Source organism: Lampetra planeri, chromosome 22 (genome assembly GCF_965212315.1).
Source record: "Lampetra planeri chromosome 22, kcLamPlan1.2.h2, whole genome shotgun sequence".
NCBI classification, from domain to species: domain Eukaryota; kingdom Metazoa; phylum Chordata; class Hyperoartia; order Petromyzontiformes; family Petromyzontidae; genus Lampetra; species Lampetra planeri.
The window spans coordinates 7,078,875-7,096,665 of record NC_136128.1 but is presented as its reverse complement, the minus strand read 5'-3'; the positions used below and the strand labels follow the sequence as shown (position 1 = coordinate 7,096,665).

At 47.1% G+C, this 17,791-nt stretch overlaps 1 protein-coding gene across 3 annotated transcripts in view; it reads right to left on the bottom strand.

Annotated features, from left to right (window-relative positions):
• Positions 1-1,984: 1,984 nt before the first annotated feature.
• The window catches only part of LOC144724957 (uncharacterized), a 32,780-nt gene continuing 16,973 nt past the window's right edge, over positions 1,985-17,791 (bottom strand). For 2 of the 3 annotated variants that reach the window (XM_078604302.1, XM_078604301.1), the window contains exons 7-12: positions 14,947-14,997; positions 13,504-13,620; positions 7,116-7,188; positions 5,201-5,271; positions 3,113-3,178; positions 1,985-2,181 (exon numbers count right to left, since the gene is read on the bottom strand). In XM_078604302.1, coding sequence (XP_078460428.1) covers positions 2,002-2,181; positions 3,113-3,178; positions 5,201-5,271; positions 7,116-7,188; positions 13,504-13,620; positions 14,947-14,997 — 558 coding nt within the window. In that variant the 3' untranslated portion in view covers positions 1,985-2,001. Of the gene's footprint in view, positions 2,182-3,112; positions 3,179-5,200; positions 5,272-7,075; positions 7,189-13,503; positions 13,621-14,946; positions 14,998-17,791 lie in introns of all 3 variants that reach the window. The other variant, XR_013586599.1, reaches the window with a different exon arrangement.

The following is a 17,791-nucleotide window of genomic DNA, read 5'->3' as shown; positions in this document are numbered from 1 at the left end:
TCCATATATATAAAAGGGATATTTGTGATTATGTGTCTGTTCAAAATGTTTAGCGAACTTCCCGACATGCAACACGCATTAAATTTGCCATGTGGGTACTTTGCAGACTGTACACCATGCAAAAATTATAAAAATACACTTTAGGATTTGTTTTGGGCGGGGGGAGCTTAATAATGCAGAGATTGTTTGCACGGCAAGTGAGTTGTGACGTCAAATCTGTCATGTGACCCGCGCATGTGGAAGCGTAACGCATTGTAGTGTAGTGGTTAGCGCGCTGCGCTACGAACCCGGCGACCCGAGTTCGAATCCCGCTCATGGCCACCACCGGTGACGATTATTTGAACCGGTCCTGGGCCTCCCCTAGATCGACTCAGCCTCAAACGAGTAATTGGTGTGGTGTGTGAACATCGCCACTGGTGAGACAAAGGGGACCGGGCATGGTGAATCCAAATCCTGGGCGAAGCCCGTGTAGTAAAGCTAGGACATAATAAGGCGGTATTAATGCTAAAGGCTCTGCATTTTTTTACATGCTCATATATCATCACTTCTATAAACATTACATTTTTTGCCCTCATTGGTTATATTTTGCCTTTTTGTGTAGCCACAGCACAGTGCAATCAGCACGACCAACTATGTCACGAAGTGGAAGTGAAGTATCCATTTACAATTCTTGCAGAGTATTATTGCATCGGCCAATGTTAGAGAACAGCCCGCAGAAGTCGACATTACAGAAGCACTTCTAAAAATCCCTACGTCGTGACCTATTTTACTCTCTTCTGTTTCATACTCCTGAGAAGTGTGTGTGTGTGTGTCAAGTGGCAGGCATGGTAAATCAATATCTTGAATTCTCAGAACTGGAGTCTTTCAAAATTGAATGAAAACGAAAATTTGACAATGGGGCTTTGTACTCGGATTGTAAATGTTGTGGCTTGGCTCTCCAACACACCGGTGTTGCTATACTAGTATACTACACTATACATTACACTATACACTACACTATACACTACACACTACACTATACACTACTACACACTACACTACTATACACTACACACTACACTACTATACACTACACTATACACTACACACTACTATACACTACACTATACACTACACACTAGTGCTGTACTAGTGACGAATTGGCACGTTCTGTTTACGTGACAACCCTTACTAGTTGGCTGTGTCGGGTGGTGGCGGGTTTTAACGACACATTTATATATTTACACGATCTAGCCCAAAAAAACGCTATTATGGGGCCTTCCCCCCCCCCCCCCCGTAGTCATTAGGGGCCGTCCATAAATGACGTCACGCGATTTTGGACAATTTTTGACCCCCTTTCTCGTCTCACGGCGTCACAAAAAGTCAGACCCCCCTTCAAATATGACGTCACAAAGCTCTGCCCCCCCCCCCCGCAAAAAAAAAAAAACATGCTTCAAATCGCTTTAAACTATTATCATTGTAGTGCGTATTTAATGTGGCGCTGCACTCTGATGTTGTAGGAGAAAACATTTATTAAAAAGTCTATTTAATTAAGTAGAACGTGTTGTCTATATTTATTTAAAGTTGCGCATTTCGATGTGACGTCACATTTCTCAAACCCCCCCCCCCCTCGTCACACATCGTCACAAATGTCTGATCCCCCCCCCCTAGGTGTGTGACGTCATTTATGGACAGCCCCTTATGTGACTGGGCTGATGCCATCAACTCGCTGCATCTGCTAGTCTGGTTCAATCACAGACAGCCCAAACCCCGTTTTGGTTCCACGAACTCAGCAATGCCCGCCCGCTGTGTAGCCGAATTCTAAACTACTCAACTAAACCATTTTTATTTTACCTGCTAAGACCCACCGAGCCATACAGCTCTTTTTCAGAAGCGGCCTGGCCACAGATGACAGCCGAACGAAGTGGACATTTACAGCAGCCGAATCCTCGAAAGCGTGTGCGACACGTGTAACTGCGTTTGTCTCCGCTGCACATTCGTGTCGTTTGCCGTCGTCACGTTTCATTGGCTTATTATTGGCAAGAGTCGTGCGCCCTCGGTGACTTCATTTGGCCCCGTGATTGGCTGGAGTGCCGAAGAGGTTCTCGCCAGATAGCACCACACCAGCAGTCCCACGATGAGGCAGATCACGAGTAAGCACGCGGTGACGAACGTCACGCGGCAGCACCTGGTCTTCCATAACTGCGGTGAAAGGAAGTGAGGAAATAAACATTTAGCCGTGGTCTCCAACCGACAGAGCAATCGTGCCAACACTGCGTCATGAGCACACTCGGCGCATTCGCGTCACTCTCACAAAGCGCGAGGTCATCGCGAAGGTCACCGCTGCTTTTTCGGACGTGATTTAGACGCAACACGGCAGACTCCCTTTATTGTTGTGAACGACGTCGATGGATGTCTAACGGCCGCTGCCAAGCGGGCGGTGCGTCGTGTTATTATCATTATCTAGAGTTAACACGCGGCCTCCAGCATTAGCCAGGGGGGCACACCCAGGGGCTCGAACCGTGGCGGTTAGCGGGCGAACATGCTGGCGCTGCATGGCCGTGTCAAACGCCACCGGCGGGGGAACCCGTGGCGCCCAATTCGGTCGTGGCGTCGCACAATTATAGGCGGGCGGTAAAGGCGCGGCCCTGCAATTTCTTGCAGTTGGCCAACTCGCCTCGGAAGGGGCTGGGAGCGTACCCACGATTTACCTAACCACGCCGGACCTGCCGATTGGCTATCGGTGGCGAACCCATCTATCATACCGCTGGGCGGACAGAGGCGGTCGGGGGGGTTATTTGAGAAACTTGTCACTGATGCACGTTGGACTTCTTTCGCACCGTGCGTCGCCAAACGGGCTAATCGGGTGGTGTCACCCCGGGAGGTCGGATTTAATAATAAAATAGTTCAATTTATAACGCGCGCAAATTTGCAGACGTAGTGGCTGCAACTCAGAGGCGCCCTCTGCGTTGCGATTCCAGTGTGCCAACCGTTAAGCCACTGTGCGGCAGCGTCCCCAAGACGACATCACGGTGATGTCAACTGCGTCGCGTCGTTCAAGGCTGTGGGGCTCTGATGGAGATGGGGGGGGTGCGGGGTGCCGAACCCCATGACCGGGCGGAGTGCGACTGACCGGTGGAGACCTGGAGCCGACCAGCAGAGGGTCGTTGACATTCCCTTGGTTCGCATTTTCATAGTCCTGCAAGATTGTGCTCGTTAAACAGCGAAGTAGCGCACGACTTTTCTTTTAAAGGTACAAGAACCCAATTGTCCGTCTGACGTGTGCGCACGCAAGCACCCACGCACGCTATATCGCAGCGTTACAACAGTAATTCACACGTTTACTTGAAAGACAAACACATGGACATGCAACAACAACCGCCAATCGCCACTAAGTGGCGGTGACATCACCACGGCGCTTGTGCCAGGCTAAGTGCACTTTAAGGCCACGTGAAGTGTCGAGCGCCCGCTGGCAGGAGGTCATGGGACAGACCCAGGTGCCATGGGTCGACTGACTGAGATGACCGAGATGACTTGCCGATGCACACACACACACACAAGATGCTGCCGCTAGAAATATAAATGGCACACGTGCACCGACATATGGAATCAGATGACGACTAACGCAACACGCCAACACACAAACATAGCATATGCATTGGCGTTACAAATGTACAAATGTAATGCGCAAGCACATGTACACATTATTTATTGACATTGCTAAAATAGCACATGAGTACAATTGGGCCAGCTTCACACAGAATCAGAATAAGAATATGTATTTATACGAGCTATGAAGCTTTTTTTCAGAGATGTCCAGGTGGGATGTGTCTGAACGTTACAACAGCAACCAGGTAAAGCCCACTGAGCTATTAGCTTATTTTTCAGAAGCGACCTGGCCACAAATGACAGCTCAAAGCAGTGGCTTATCACGTGCACATTTCTCGTAGGAAAAAAAAATCAAAATTAATGTGGAGGGAAAAACCGGAGGATCCAGAGGAAAATAAAATCCACGCAACCACGGGGAGAACATGCAAACTAAAAATATACAGCAGGCGTCAGGGTTGGGATTGAACCCCCGACCTCCTGCATACCAGGCGAGGTAGTTAACATCTCATAGCCACCGTGGTGTCCTCTACCGCTGTCATTCCTTCAATTGACCTCTGGTCCACACACAGTAGAGGATAGCACTTCTCATTCACTCTGTACGTGACAGTGAGGTTCGTCACGTGACGGTCAAACATAATTCATGAATTATATATCGGTGTTGGAATTTAGTAAAATGAATTGTAGAAACAAATGCAATTCTTCTTTGCACAGTCAATTTTTGCAACATGCAAACTAAAAGCAGAAAATTAATGTTTTGTAAAAAAAAAAACTCCCCATGCAAGCTTTGAAACAAATTAATTGCTTATTTGTAAAGCCAAAATTGAAGGTGGCCGGCCGGCTGGCTGTGTCAGAAGTCAGAGGATCGATCGTTGAGCTGGCACTGCTGAGGGCCTGCGTTTCCTTGAAACTGGGTCCTCAAGTGTAGCGAGTTGACTTCGAAACTGGGTCCTCAAGTGTAGCGAGTTGACTTCGAAACATCAAGTCGCTACACTTGAGGACCCAGTTTCAAGGAAACGCAGGCCCTCAGCAGTGCCAGCTCAACGCTCGATCTTCTGACTTCTGACCCAGCCGGTTGGCCACCTTCAATTTTGGCTCTACAAATAAGCAATGAATTTTGATACTCTTAGTCCTTTCGGTAAAGTCACGTAGGTCAAAAATTAAATACAAAAAAAAATCACGACGTTTCGGGACGTTTCGGAGGCAACACAAGTCTCCGTCATCAGGTGGGACCGTCACAGCCAGATTTGCTGCATCACCTGATGACGGAGACTTGTGTTGCCTAATCTGGCTGTGACGGTCCCACCTGATGATGGAGACTTGTGTTGCCTCCGAAACGTCGTGATTTTTTTTTTTATTGTAATTTCATTTTTTACTTACGTGACTTTACCGAAATAACTAAGAGTATGAATCCTTGCAGTCAAGAAAGGCTTCAAATCTAGAAGCAATGAATTTGTTTCAAAGCTTGCATGGGGAGTTTTTTTTTTACAAAACATTAATTTTTTGCGATTAGTTTGCATGTTGCTAAATTTGTGCCATCTAAATACTAAACATTGGTGATTTGTGTTGTATTGTGGATGAGCCCTGGGTGTGTGCGTGTTTGCAGCAGACGTACGTTACTTCTGGGGAGGGGACGAGGTTGGTTGACCTCTCTCCATTGTGGTCGACTCTGAGCCACGGTGGAATCTGATTCACACAAAAAAACAAAATCACATCTATTTCTTTAGAACTCAGTTTTTGTGTTGAGTTTGTCGTGCCCCCCCACCCACCCACCCACCCCGCACCTCCGATTAGCACAGTTGGCTAAGTACGGTGCAAAAGAAGTTCAACATACATACAAGCTTTCGTGACTGCAGGGATTCATCTTCTTGGTTCTTTCGGTAAAGTCACGTAGAAGGGAAATAATAAAATAATAAAACATAATCAAAGACAGCATTCAGACGCTGTCTCCCCGACAGACCTGGTCTTCACCTGAGGACGGCTGCTTGCGTTGTGGCCGAAACGTCGTGAGAATTATTTTATATGTTTTATTTTTATTATTTTATTACTTCTCTTCTACGTGACTTTACCGAAAGAACCAAGAAGATACATACAATACTTTAGACGCGGTTTAAAAAATGATGGCACTGCTTACACCTCTTGCAGATGATTCCCCCTCAATTCACGTACATTTTTTTAAAGCATTAATTTCAATATCATATGTTTGATTTCAAGACGCTTTTTTCATAACTTGTGTTGCCAGTTAATTCTCCATATTTGCACCTTCTATAATTCCAATTCACACAGAATACTGTGGTCAATTACACTGGTCAACACACTTTTTCTGGCATAAGGTGTTCCAACGGGTTTAAGGTAATTTTGGGGTGCTGATTCCAAATCTGGCATCAGTTTTTGTCTATCACATCAGGTTTTTGAGATATCAAATATTGCATTTTCAAAAAAAACTGCAGAAGAAAAATATTAAATAAATGTGGATATCTACATAAAATGATATTATAAACACACTACCCTAAAAATGCAGCATCATATTTTAACACCAAAGCAGTCACTGACTCGCAACAACTTGCAATCATAAGTGACAGAGTTAATTTCGGGTAAAATCAATGAAAATGGGGTATGCCGATAGCATAAAATGAGGTGTGATAGAGCAAATCTGAGATCAGATTTGGAATCAGCACCTTGAAATTAGTCGAAAACAGCTGCAAAAGTCCAGGCCAGAAAAAAATGTGTTTTTTTTTGTTGACCAGTGTAATATTTAGATAGAGTTGGCTTGGGGATGTCTGCATCCAGCAGTGGATTGACCACGGCTGATGATGATTGATCAATACGATTACGAATGCATTTTTTTGTTGTCTATCGGTCGATATTTGAAAAATGTGATTTAAAAAAAAACTTTTATCTAAAGACACTTTGCAGTAGATCTCCCACAAATCACCTCCCCTCAAACTGTTACGATTCGGGGTTCACGAGGGCTCGAAAATTCGCTGCAGATTATTGTGCACCTGTAGGGGCCTCCTAGTGGCTGCAGGGGGTCACGACAAACGAATTACATACAAGATATACAAATAGAAAACAATCGATTCTCTCATGCAAAATACTCTCCGCGTATTGAGAGCATAAGAATTTACTTCAATCGATGAAATTATGACATTGCATCTCCGCTGCTTGGCATTCATATAATCCTTGATGTATGGCGAGTGGGCGTTGTGCAGGGAAAGAAACTCCTCCCTGAGCTTCTAGATTTGAAGCTTTCGTGACTGCAAGGATTCATATTCTTACGTTTTTTCTGTAAAGTCACGCAGGTAAAAAATTAAAATTAATAAGGAAGCTTGTCTTGCCTCCAAAACGTCGTGATTTTTATTTTATTTTTTTTATTTTATTTTACTTTTATTAATTTCAAATTTAATTTTTTTACCTACGTGACTTTACCGAAAAAACCTAAGAATATCCTCCGTGAGCGTAGCAGCGCTTGTTTTTAAGAAGTGCTCACGATCTCTCTCTTGAGTCCGTTGCGTCTTGCCGTGACTCACCGATGGCGCGGTTCATTTCGCTGAACGCTTGATTCAGTCTGGTCTTGATTTCATTGATATCGATCATGACTTCCTGCAGGTACAGCAAGTACGGTTGAATCTCCAGTACTCCAGCCACAATCTGCACAAACCATGGCAGATGCAGATACCTAATACACGAAGGTTAAATTCAAGACTCTGACGTTTTGCGGTGACTGTGGTCACCCGGAAGAGAACCATGGAACGATTCACGAATGCGAGGGAGGCATCATCGCAGTGATACCCTCCGCCGCTACTCCTGACACAATTATCCGGCTCGGCCACCCTAATGTAAAACTATACTTGGTGCACGAAATCATCGTCAGCCATACGTCGGTAGAAGCCAGTACCGCAAGTACAAAGGGTGCAGATGTATCGGCATTTGGCTAATTTAGTTAACACACCGTCTGTGCCAAAGTGTACGTCAAAGATCCGGTGGTGTTATTCAAAGAGACTGGGGAATATGTGCTACAGTCATGGTCCAAATGTGCCAATTTTATTTTTTATTACTGCTAATGATTTGTTCACCTTCCGCAGCACAGGTACAATCTGCCATTAGGGCAGGGGTCACGGTAGACCAGGGGTCTCCAACCCTACCGGTCACGTGGCCTGTTAGGAACCGGGCCGCACAGCAGCAGGAGGTGAGAGCGGTGAGTCCGCGCGTGAAACCCGCCCCCATTGTTTCATTATTCACCACTTCCATCCGCGCCTCTTCCCCGCACTGCGCACTTGTCCCAGTCACAGTGTTGGTGAGCCCACAAGCTCTAACCCCTAGTAGCCACAATGAGTAGAAAAACAAACGTCGCTGGAGAGCTTCTTTGAAAAGGGGGAAAGACCCAATGATGACCCCCCCCCCCCAGTCCGTGAAAAAATTGTCTTCTACGAAACCGGTCCCTGGTGTCAAACAGGTTTGGGAGCGCTGCATTAGGGGATGCCCTGGGCCAAAACACCTGTGTGCTATGAGACATTTCGTTACCCTCTGGGCACGATATGAATGCAAGTCATATCATTGTTATCTCAGTGTTGTGTATGCGTGCTCGTTATTTTTGCCATGATAAATATATATATACGTGGCAGGCGGCTGGACGTGAACGGCAGTACATTTTAAACAAGGAATGGTCGCACTCATCACACACACAGAGTGCTTGCCACAAATGAACCAAAATACCTCACTGATCTCCCCCAGGAGCATGAACCGTCACGTGAACTCCGGTCATCCTCGCTTGTGTTTTTTGGTAAGCCACGGAAAAAAGACGGCGGCCACCGCATCGCGCATTTTCAGATGCGCTTCTGTGGCCGTCTGGAACGCTCTTCCTTCCGATATTAGGAAGCTACTGGAGCTATGCACTTTAAATCTATTTGGAAAACTAATTAATTTTTAACTGCTTTTTATGTAATTTTTTTGTCCTCCCCCCCCCCCTCCTCCGATTAGCACGGTTGGTTACGTATGGTGCGAAAGAGGTCAAATATACACACAATGTACACACATAAATGCATGCTCTACGTATAGAGTCTGGTATGTGCTCTTTATCCAAAGGGAGACTCGCTGAGCCTCAAGGCTCTTTTATTAGGAGGATCCTGCATCATAATGTTTGACAAACTCTGTCTGAATAATCAGTTGGTACATCAGATGAAATCAGAGTCAAATTGACAATTTTCCACCTTTTCTTCAATCCACATCTGGATGAGGGCCTCCCAATGCCGTTTCAGTCGTGGCAGCATCCAGATAAATCCCACGCATACCAAAAGATAACAAAGCTCTGCACATATGCAATCAAATAACCATTGCTATGCTGCCATCTGCTGGCTACCTCCTCGATTAAGCCTGCAACACACCGAACATTCCCAGGCAGCCTCCAATTCGTATACTATCCAGGCTCAATTTCGTTTAGCTACTGAGATCTAAAAATTGTGGGCGCATTCAGGGAGGTGCATTCGTTATCCATCATGGCGGCGCACACAGTTGTAGCAGCTCAGTGTCTACCCGGTCGGGGCCTTGTATGGTTGTTTATGTTCGCGTTATGTCTTGTTTTGTGTTCATTTTGTCGGGCGAGTAACACCTTTAGCCGGCACGATCTCCTTAAGATCGGACTATGTTACGATAGGAGTGTTACAAGCAAGTTTCTCCGTCTTCACAAGATTCCAGTGGAGTTAGCGAGGAGGCCCGGCTCTCTGTGGATTATCATCCCGGCGGGGAGGAGGCGAAGGCGGCGTAGAGAGAGAAGACAGAGGCGAGGCTGCAGGGCCGGTGCGCTAGCCAGGCTACGGAGGCAGCCACTCAAACCACCGCTACCCAGCCTATTTCTCACGAACGCCAGATCCATCGCGAACAAAATGGATGAATTGAGGCTAAAGACTACAGCGAACAACGTAGTGAAGGACAGCTGCATTCTGCTTCTCACAGAAACCTGGCTTCATTCATCCATCCCGGACTCTGCTATTGAGCTCGCAGGCTACACAGCACAGCGCCAGCACAGAACAGTAGACTCCGGTAAGAGCAGAGGAGGGGGGCTCTGTGTGTACGTGAATAAGAGCTGGTGTACTAACACTGCGACTGTAGACAGCCACTGCTCCCCAGATCTGGAGTATGTGACTGTTAAACGCAGGCCGATTTACCTCCCAAGAGAGTTCACTGTGGTCATGATAACTGCTGTTTACATCCCACCGGATGCTAATGCTAACTCAGCTATTGGACTTTTACATGGCAGCATTAGCATTCAGCAGAGCAAGTATCCTGACGCTGTGCTGATTATAGCAGGGGATTTCAACCATGCAGACTTAAAGGCAGCACTCCCTAAATTCCACTAGCATGTTAAGTGTGCTACTAGGGGAACTAAGATTCTGGACAAGGTCTACACCAACATCAAACTAGGCTACAGGGCTAGACCACTACCACACCTGGGCCAGTCTGACCATTTGTCCCTGCTTTTGATCCCTGCATACGCCCCCATCAAGAAAACGGCTCCTACCATCACAAAAACTGTCGCCATCTGGCCTGAGGGTGCCACCCAGCAGCTGCAGGACTGCTTTGATAGGACCAACTGGGGGGTCTTCGAACATCAGGACCTGGAGGTGTTCACATATAGTGTATTGTGCTACATTAAAAACTGCATAGACACTGCCACTGTGGACAAACGCGTTCGGGTCTACCCCAACCAGAAGCCCTGGATGACCCGGGAGGTCCAGCAACTGCTGAAGGAGAGGAACATCGCCTTCAACTCCGGAGACAAAGCTCTCTACAGCACAGCCCGAGCTAACCTGAAGAGAGGCATCCGCGAGGCCAAAGCAGACTACAGGAGGAGGATTGAGGAATGCCTGGACAGTAACGACAGCAGGCAGGTGTGGCAGGGAGTCCAGCACCTCACCAACTACAGGGCCAACCTCGGAGCTGCTGATGGTGACACCGCTCTGGCAGAGGAGTTGAACCTCTTCTTTGCCCGCTTTGAGGTGACACCACAAGGGACAGCATCACCAAACCTCACGGTCCACAGCAGCTTAAACCTCACAGTAGAGGAGCATGAGGTGAGGCGCACGCTGCGGGCCGTCAACCCGAGGAAGGCTGCGGGACCTGATGGCGTCCCGGGACGTGTGCTGAGGGACTGTGCTGACGAGCTGGCTGGAGTCTTCACAAGGATTTTCAACCTGTCTCTGGAACAGTCCACTGTACCACCCTGCCTAAAGTCCTCCACCATAGTCCCCCTGCCCAAAAAAACCCACATTTCCAGCTACAACGACTACCGGCCAGTAGCACTCACGCCAGTGGTGATGAAGTGCTTTGGAAAACTGGTCCGGAGTCACATCATAGGAAGCTTGCCCCGAAACCTTGACCCCCACCAGTTTGCCTACAGAGCGAACCGATCCACGGAGGACGCCGTGGCCACAGCACTACATGCTGCACTGTCACACCTGGAGCAGCAGGGGAGCTATGTGCGGATGCTCTTCGTGGATTACAGTTCTGCGTTCAACACCATCCTCCCACACAAACTGGTGGAAAAAACTGGGCGACCTGGGGATTCCACATTCCACCTGCATGTGAATACATAGTTTCCTCTCGGGCCGCAGACAGAGGGTCAGAGTGGGCCGTCATACATCCACAGCCCTGAACCTCAGTACCGGCTCCCCCCAGGGCTGTGTACTGAGCCCCCTGCTCTACTCCCTCTACACACATGACTGTGCCGCCGTCCACCATAGCAACACCATTGTGAAGTTTGCTGATGACACCACAGTGGTGGGGCTCATCTCTGGGGGGGATGAGTCTGCCTACAGGGACGAGGTGGAGCGGCTGACAGCATACTGCAGGGGCAACAACCTGCTCCTTAACATCGCAAAGGCCAAGGAGCTCATAATAGACTACAGGAGAAAGAAAACGGACACTCCACAACTAATCATCAGCGGGGACTGTGTGGAGAGCAGAGGTGGGACAAAGTCATTGTTATGCAAGTCCAAGTCGAGTCGCAAGTCATCAAATTCATGACTCGAGTCTGACTCGAGTCCAAGTCACATGACTCGAGTCCACATCTCATAGGTGGGACAAAGTCATTGTTATGCAAGTCCAAGTCGAGTCGCAAGTCATCAAATTCATGACTCGAGTCTGACTCGAGTCCAAGTCACATGACTCGAGTCCACACCTCTGGTGGAGAGGGTGGCAGACTTCTGCTTCCTGGGAGTCCACATTGGGGAGGGCCTGACCTGGAGCGCCAGCAGCACTGAGCTTCTGAAAAAGGCCCAGCAGAGACTTTACTTCCTGAGAATCCTCAGGAATAATAACATCACACAGAAACTGCTGGTGTCCTTCTACCGAGCCTCCATCGAGAGCATTCTCACATACTGCATCTGTGTATGGTACACCAGCTGCACAGTGGCTCAGAGGAAAGCGCTCCAGAGGGTCATCAACACAGCCCAAAAGATCGCCGGCTGCCATCTCCCCACACTGGAAGAACTACACAGTTCACGTTGCATCAAAAAAGCACAGAACATTCTAAAGGACTCTTCACACCCTGGACACTCACTGTTTGAGCTGTTGCCATCAGGCAGACGATTCAGATCAGTCAAAACAAGGACAAACAGATTCAAACATAGCTTTTATCCTAGAGCGATCACCACACTCAATAATGATAATTAATTATTAAGTAATAGTGTTTACAATTGAATGTGAAATAGAGATGTGCAATGACAAAATGTAACCTTATGTGGGTATACTTGGGCTGTTTTTATATATATAGTATAAATTGATTATCTTTCATTTAATTTTATTTTTATTTTCTTGTTTTATTTAATTTAAATTTATGAATGATGCCCTGACTGGTGAGCATTTTAAATTTCGTTGTACTGGTGACAATGACAATAAACGATCTATCTATCTATCTACCTGATGCCTGCTTATTTGGAGTTTGCATGCTCTCCCTGTGGTCGCGTGGATTTTTAAATCCTTTATATTAAGTTCGCTTGCTTGCTTAGGACCGTGCAAATCTTTCGGTCGTTTTTTAACCCACTTCCCGTGATCCAATCGAGCTGGCATTTTCCACACAGACTCGTTGTGCATGATAATTAATGTTCGCGAAATTTTTTTCTCCAAAATGTAACACTTTTAGGACAAAAATATTATATTTAATTACCAATTGCTTAATGGTGCAATGCAATCATCTGACCCATAGGTGGCAGCCATCTCAAGCCAGAGGACGAGAGGACTCTAGCCGCCACGCATATAAAGGATTTATAGTGAAAAACTTTGTTTTTACGGGTTATACTTATTTTTACATCTGGGTCCTCCGCTTTTCTCCACCACGTTTAGAAACACGCGTTTAGAGTATTTGGCTGCTGTATTTAAGCCCACTTCGTTGGGCTATCATTTGTGGCCGGGCCGCTTCTGAAAGAGACCTACGTAGCTCAGTGGGCCTCACCTGGATATTTTTTTTGTTAAATAGTAAATGTGTAGAGAAGTTCCGACGGACGTACTCGGAGACACAGGTAAGTTAAGGGCTTTCGCCAGGGTTTATTAAAGCTGTTACAATATTACACAGCAGGGTACACAACTCCCAGAGGCTAGGGGGCTCCTACTCTGAGTCCGGGTCCCTGCCGGCTAGCTCCGGTCTCTCTCTCTCGTGTCGGATCGTGGACTCTGCCGACTCCACCGAGCGGAGAGAGAAGCACCTCTACGGCTGCCACCGGCTTCTCCCCAGACTCACCACTCGATCCCTCTCTCTACCCCTGGTTCCCTCTTCACCCTGCTTACTCTACCCGTTACCACGGTGACCCCGCTTACGTCACGGGGTATCCCTTAAGTACCTTAGGAGACGTGACGTCATCGCACTGAACGGCACACCTGACGTCACGTCCACATTTTACTCCTCTACAAATGTGCAGAACTTACCGTCTGTTGCTGAATGGCTTCATTAGCCATCCTTCTTTTCTTTCTCTCTTCCTGCTCCTGTCTTGTAACATGTGATCTCACGCCATGGGCATCGGTCTCATCTTCATCCTCTTCATCCTAGAACGCAGGGACACATTCGTGCGCTTCATGCCTGAGAGCGCGTGCGCGTCGTGGCACGGCGACAAGGCTGACGGAGGTTCGACGTTCTAGTTCAACGGCTGCCCTGGTTAATACCGCGAGGGGTCGGTTCCACGTAACAACAGGTGCCGCCTACTTGACGGTGCATCGTAAAGATGCTGCGATGTTATTTAATAATACAAAAGTAAGGCCACGTGTGCCGGGCTTGACGGTCTAAACTTTATACTCTTTAGTTCTTTCGGCAAAGTCACGTAGGTATAAAATAAAATAGATCACGACGTTTCGGGCGCAACACAAAGTTTGAAATGGGTGTAGCCCAAGGGTCATAAAGAAGTGGCCGGGGCTAGTGATGTTAATGTGAGAAATTAGCATGTAACTGGGTACGGTCTAAACTTTCCAAAGTTGAAAATTACTTACAAATGACTTGTTTGGGTAAAGCCACATCGCAACATTGGGGCGCCAACGGTGGCTAGGAGATGTTAACTACCTCGCCTGGTATACAGGAGGTCGTGGGTTCGATCCCGACCCTGACGCCTGCTGTATATTTGGAGTTGACGTGTTTCTCTCCCCCTGGTCGCATGCATCTTATTTCGCTGCTATACATTTCCAGATGATAAGCCACTTCGTTGAGCTACAATTTATGGCCAGGTCGCTTCTGAGAAGGAGCTCTATAGCTCAGTGGGTCCTACCTGGTAAGTATAGTTAACGTTGCTCCCCTACTGTTCAACTAGTGCAGACTATACTCGTCTGTGAAACTTAGCGCCCCTGTGACAGGTACCTTGCGCATAATCGCGTGGCACGAATACCAAAGGCACTGCTCAGTGCCGGATTATCCCAGTAGCAAAAGTAGCTACATATGCTACGGGCCCCGCACTTTCAAGGGCCCCGCGCTAAATGCTTTCAAGCTATCAATTCCGAATCAGTGATTCTCCACTTGCTCTATTACTATAGTACTATTCTGCCCTTCAACTTTTATGAACGACTGGGTGTTTAAGGTTAGCGATTTGTCGTATTATCTGGTTGTATAGCAAATGAAAAAATACAATTACTTTACTATGCAAGTAAAAAATACGTGTGTTTTAATATTTACGTGTTTTATTTATTTAGGGCCCTGTTATAAAATATGCTACATGCCCCGCATTAGCTTAATCCGGCACTGCTAATGGTTTGAATTCATCGCTGCCTTCGAGCCGTGTTTGACGTTCTAAAAATGCTGATGCGAGGTGCACTTCCAAGCTCTAGAAGCGAAAAATATAAATTTGAGCGCAACTCCGAGAATAATAACTCAAATGTAAGAACACTCACCACGACGTCGACCAGGGCGCCGAAGATATTGTCGAGTTTCTGATACAATTTCTGCAAAAAACAGAAAATGTATTTGTGCTTCATTAACGGCCCCGTCTAGTGTCGTTAGTGCAGTGGCATTGGTTTTTTTTCTTCCTTCAATATTTTTTACCGATTCTGCCGACGCCATTCTGTCACCAAAGCTCACAAAGGGGTCCGCATCACCCCACGTTGTACAACAGTGCAGTTACTCGCAGTGTATATGCGTGTGTGCGTGTGCGCGCTCATTATCTCACGTAGTTAAAACAACTCAAGTAAAAAAAAACCTGCTGTGATTATGGGCTTTTACCAAATCAGATATGAGAAAGCTAAGCTGATTTTTGAGCGGGTTGTATGTGCGCCTGCCGACGCATAGCAGTTGTTATACTGGTAGGAACCCACTGGTTCCACCAGCCCACAGGGGATTATTGTGTCCGTCCGTCCGTCGTGCAGGGAGGGGCTGGGTGGGGAGGGAGGGGCTGGGTGGGGTGGGGAGGGTGGGGAGGGGCTGGGTGGGGAGGATGGGGAGGGGCTGGGTGGAAAGGGGTTGGGTGGGGAGGGGAGGGGCTGGGTGGGGAGGGGAGGGTGGGGAGGGGCTGGGTGGGGAGGGTGGGGCTGGGTGGGGGGTCAGAGCGGTGGGGCTGGGTGGGGAGGGGCTGGTCACCCCGTGGTGCCCTTATAAAACTCAACTTTAACCTACTCACGCCGGCTTGTGCCCGCCCTCACAATCGGGCATATTTGCGGAATACACCACGCCGCCGTTGACCTTGGCCATTGACCGAGCAACCCAACGTTCCTACCAGCTCCCTCCGCAGGAATGTGTTATGGTTGTGTGATCATGCAGCCGGCAGCATAGGGCAAAGCGAAATAATAACAATTCTTGTGCCGTACCTCTAGAATCCCACATCTATGCTCCCGGCCTTCATCGCGACACGCACTGACCAGAAGTCATGGCCAGAGAAGCTCCACGACCCACACGGGAGGCCCTTCCGTGTGGAGGCCTCCACATCGTCCAGCGATGCTCGACGTCAAAAACGAGCCGCACATTCTAGCGGGTTGTTGCGTTTGCACGATTTTCACCAGGTAACTCCCACTGGGCTGTACAGCGTCTTTTTTTAAGAATCGCGACCTGGCCATCACGAACGACAGCCGAATACTCTCAACGCGCAGTGAGCTCCGGTTGATTTTTTGCGTAAACGCCAAGATGCTTGCCGTTCTTATTTTGAGTGTCTCCGAATGAACTTTTTAAGTCAATTCGATAAGCCCCAACCTTACACGCTCGTGTGCTTTTCACCGGCTCCAACGAACGGGTCTTTCCGGTTGCGACTGGAGTGAAGTAGTGAGAGAAAAGCTTCCTTGCTAGATTCCGCATTTAGTTCACAGAGGCATCACCGTGTAGCCTTTGACCTATGAAGGCCGACACGGCACACGGGGTGGTTGGCCAACACCATTCCCGGCCGCTTTTGCCTCCCCCAGTGCCGATGTTTAAATACCGTACCAAGAACTCATTTAAAGCCGAGTTGACCTGGGGGAGGCCCAAGGCTGGTTCAGATATTTTCAGATGTTATTGTCGCGCACTGTGCTACGAACCTGACCGTCAGGCTCGGAGCACACTGCGCAAACCACTGCACCACCACTCCCCCAGTACTATCATGCATATAGCAAGGGTGTGCAGTTCTGGGTGTTTATATATAAGTATCCAATCGTGTAGCTTCGTTCGTATGAAAAATCTGATTATGAAGCAAGGTAATCCAATCCAAAATTCGACAGAATTGGTCAGAATCGATCAATCAATGTGACCCGTGACAGTTTGAATCAGATTAGAATTCATGAAAAAAAACATTGAAATATTATTTTGGTCAGTCACATTTTTGATTGCAATAATACACTACAGTAAAACACTCGTAATAATAATCGGCTAATAGCCGACAAATAGTTACAGACAATTTTAGTTTTTACTAATATCACCAATTGATCCATTAAGTAGACAATTCTAAGACCATCGAAGGACACAAGATGATCTGGAATGTTCTGCATAGCTGAGACGATTTCAACCACAGTGCAAAACAAACCAGGTTCTCGCCATATGCTGAGATTTCTTTTAATTGTACGTAGTACTGGAAGTATTTACGCAAATGCTACTCAATATCCGAGGTGTGAACCGCATTGCTTATTTCTGGCATTTCGATCTGCATGCGCAGAATCTGGTAAAAAAATATACTATAAGCAATAATAATTTATCTTCTTGGTTCTTTCGTTAAAGTCACGTAGAAGGGAAATAATAAAATAAAAAAAATAAAACATAATAAAATACAATTCTCACGACGTTTCGGCCACAACGCAAGCAGCCGTCCTCAGGTGAAGAACAGGTCTGTCGGAAAGACAGCGACTGAATGAACTGGGCCTCCCCTTCAATGAACTTCATTCAGACGCTGTCTTTCCGACAGACCTGTTCTTCACCTGAGGACAGCTGTTTGCGTTGTGGCTGAAACGTCGTGAGAATTGTATTTGATAATGTTTTATTTTTATTATTTTATTATTTCCCTTCTACGTGACTTTACCGAAAGAACCAAGAAGATGAATCCCTGCAGTCACGAAAGCTTTAAATCGAAAAAGAATAATTTAGATGGCAAGGCTGTGCAAGGAAGGGGTGATTAATGGATAACCACGATATGTATGTACATATGTTGAACTTCTTTGCCACCGTACGTAGCCAAACGCGCTAATCGGAGGTGCGGAGGAAAATACAACAAACTAAGCACAAAAAGCAGTCCCAAAGAAGAAATGAGTTTTCAATCTAGTATAGTTGTGTAGTGTATATGAGTGT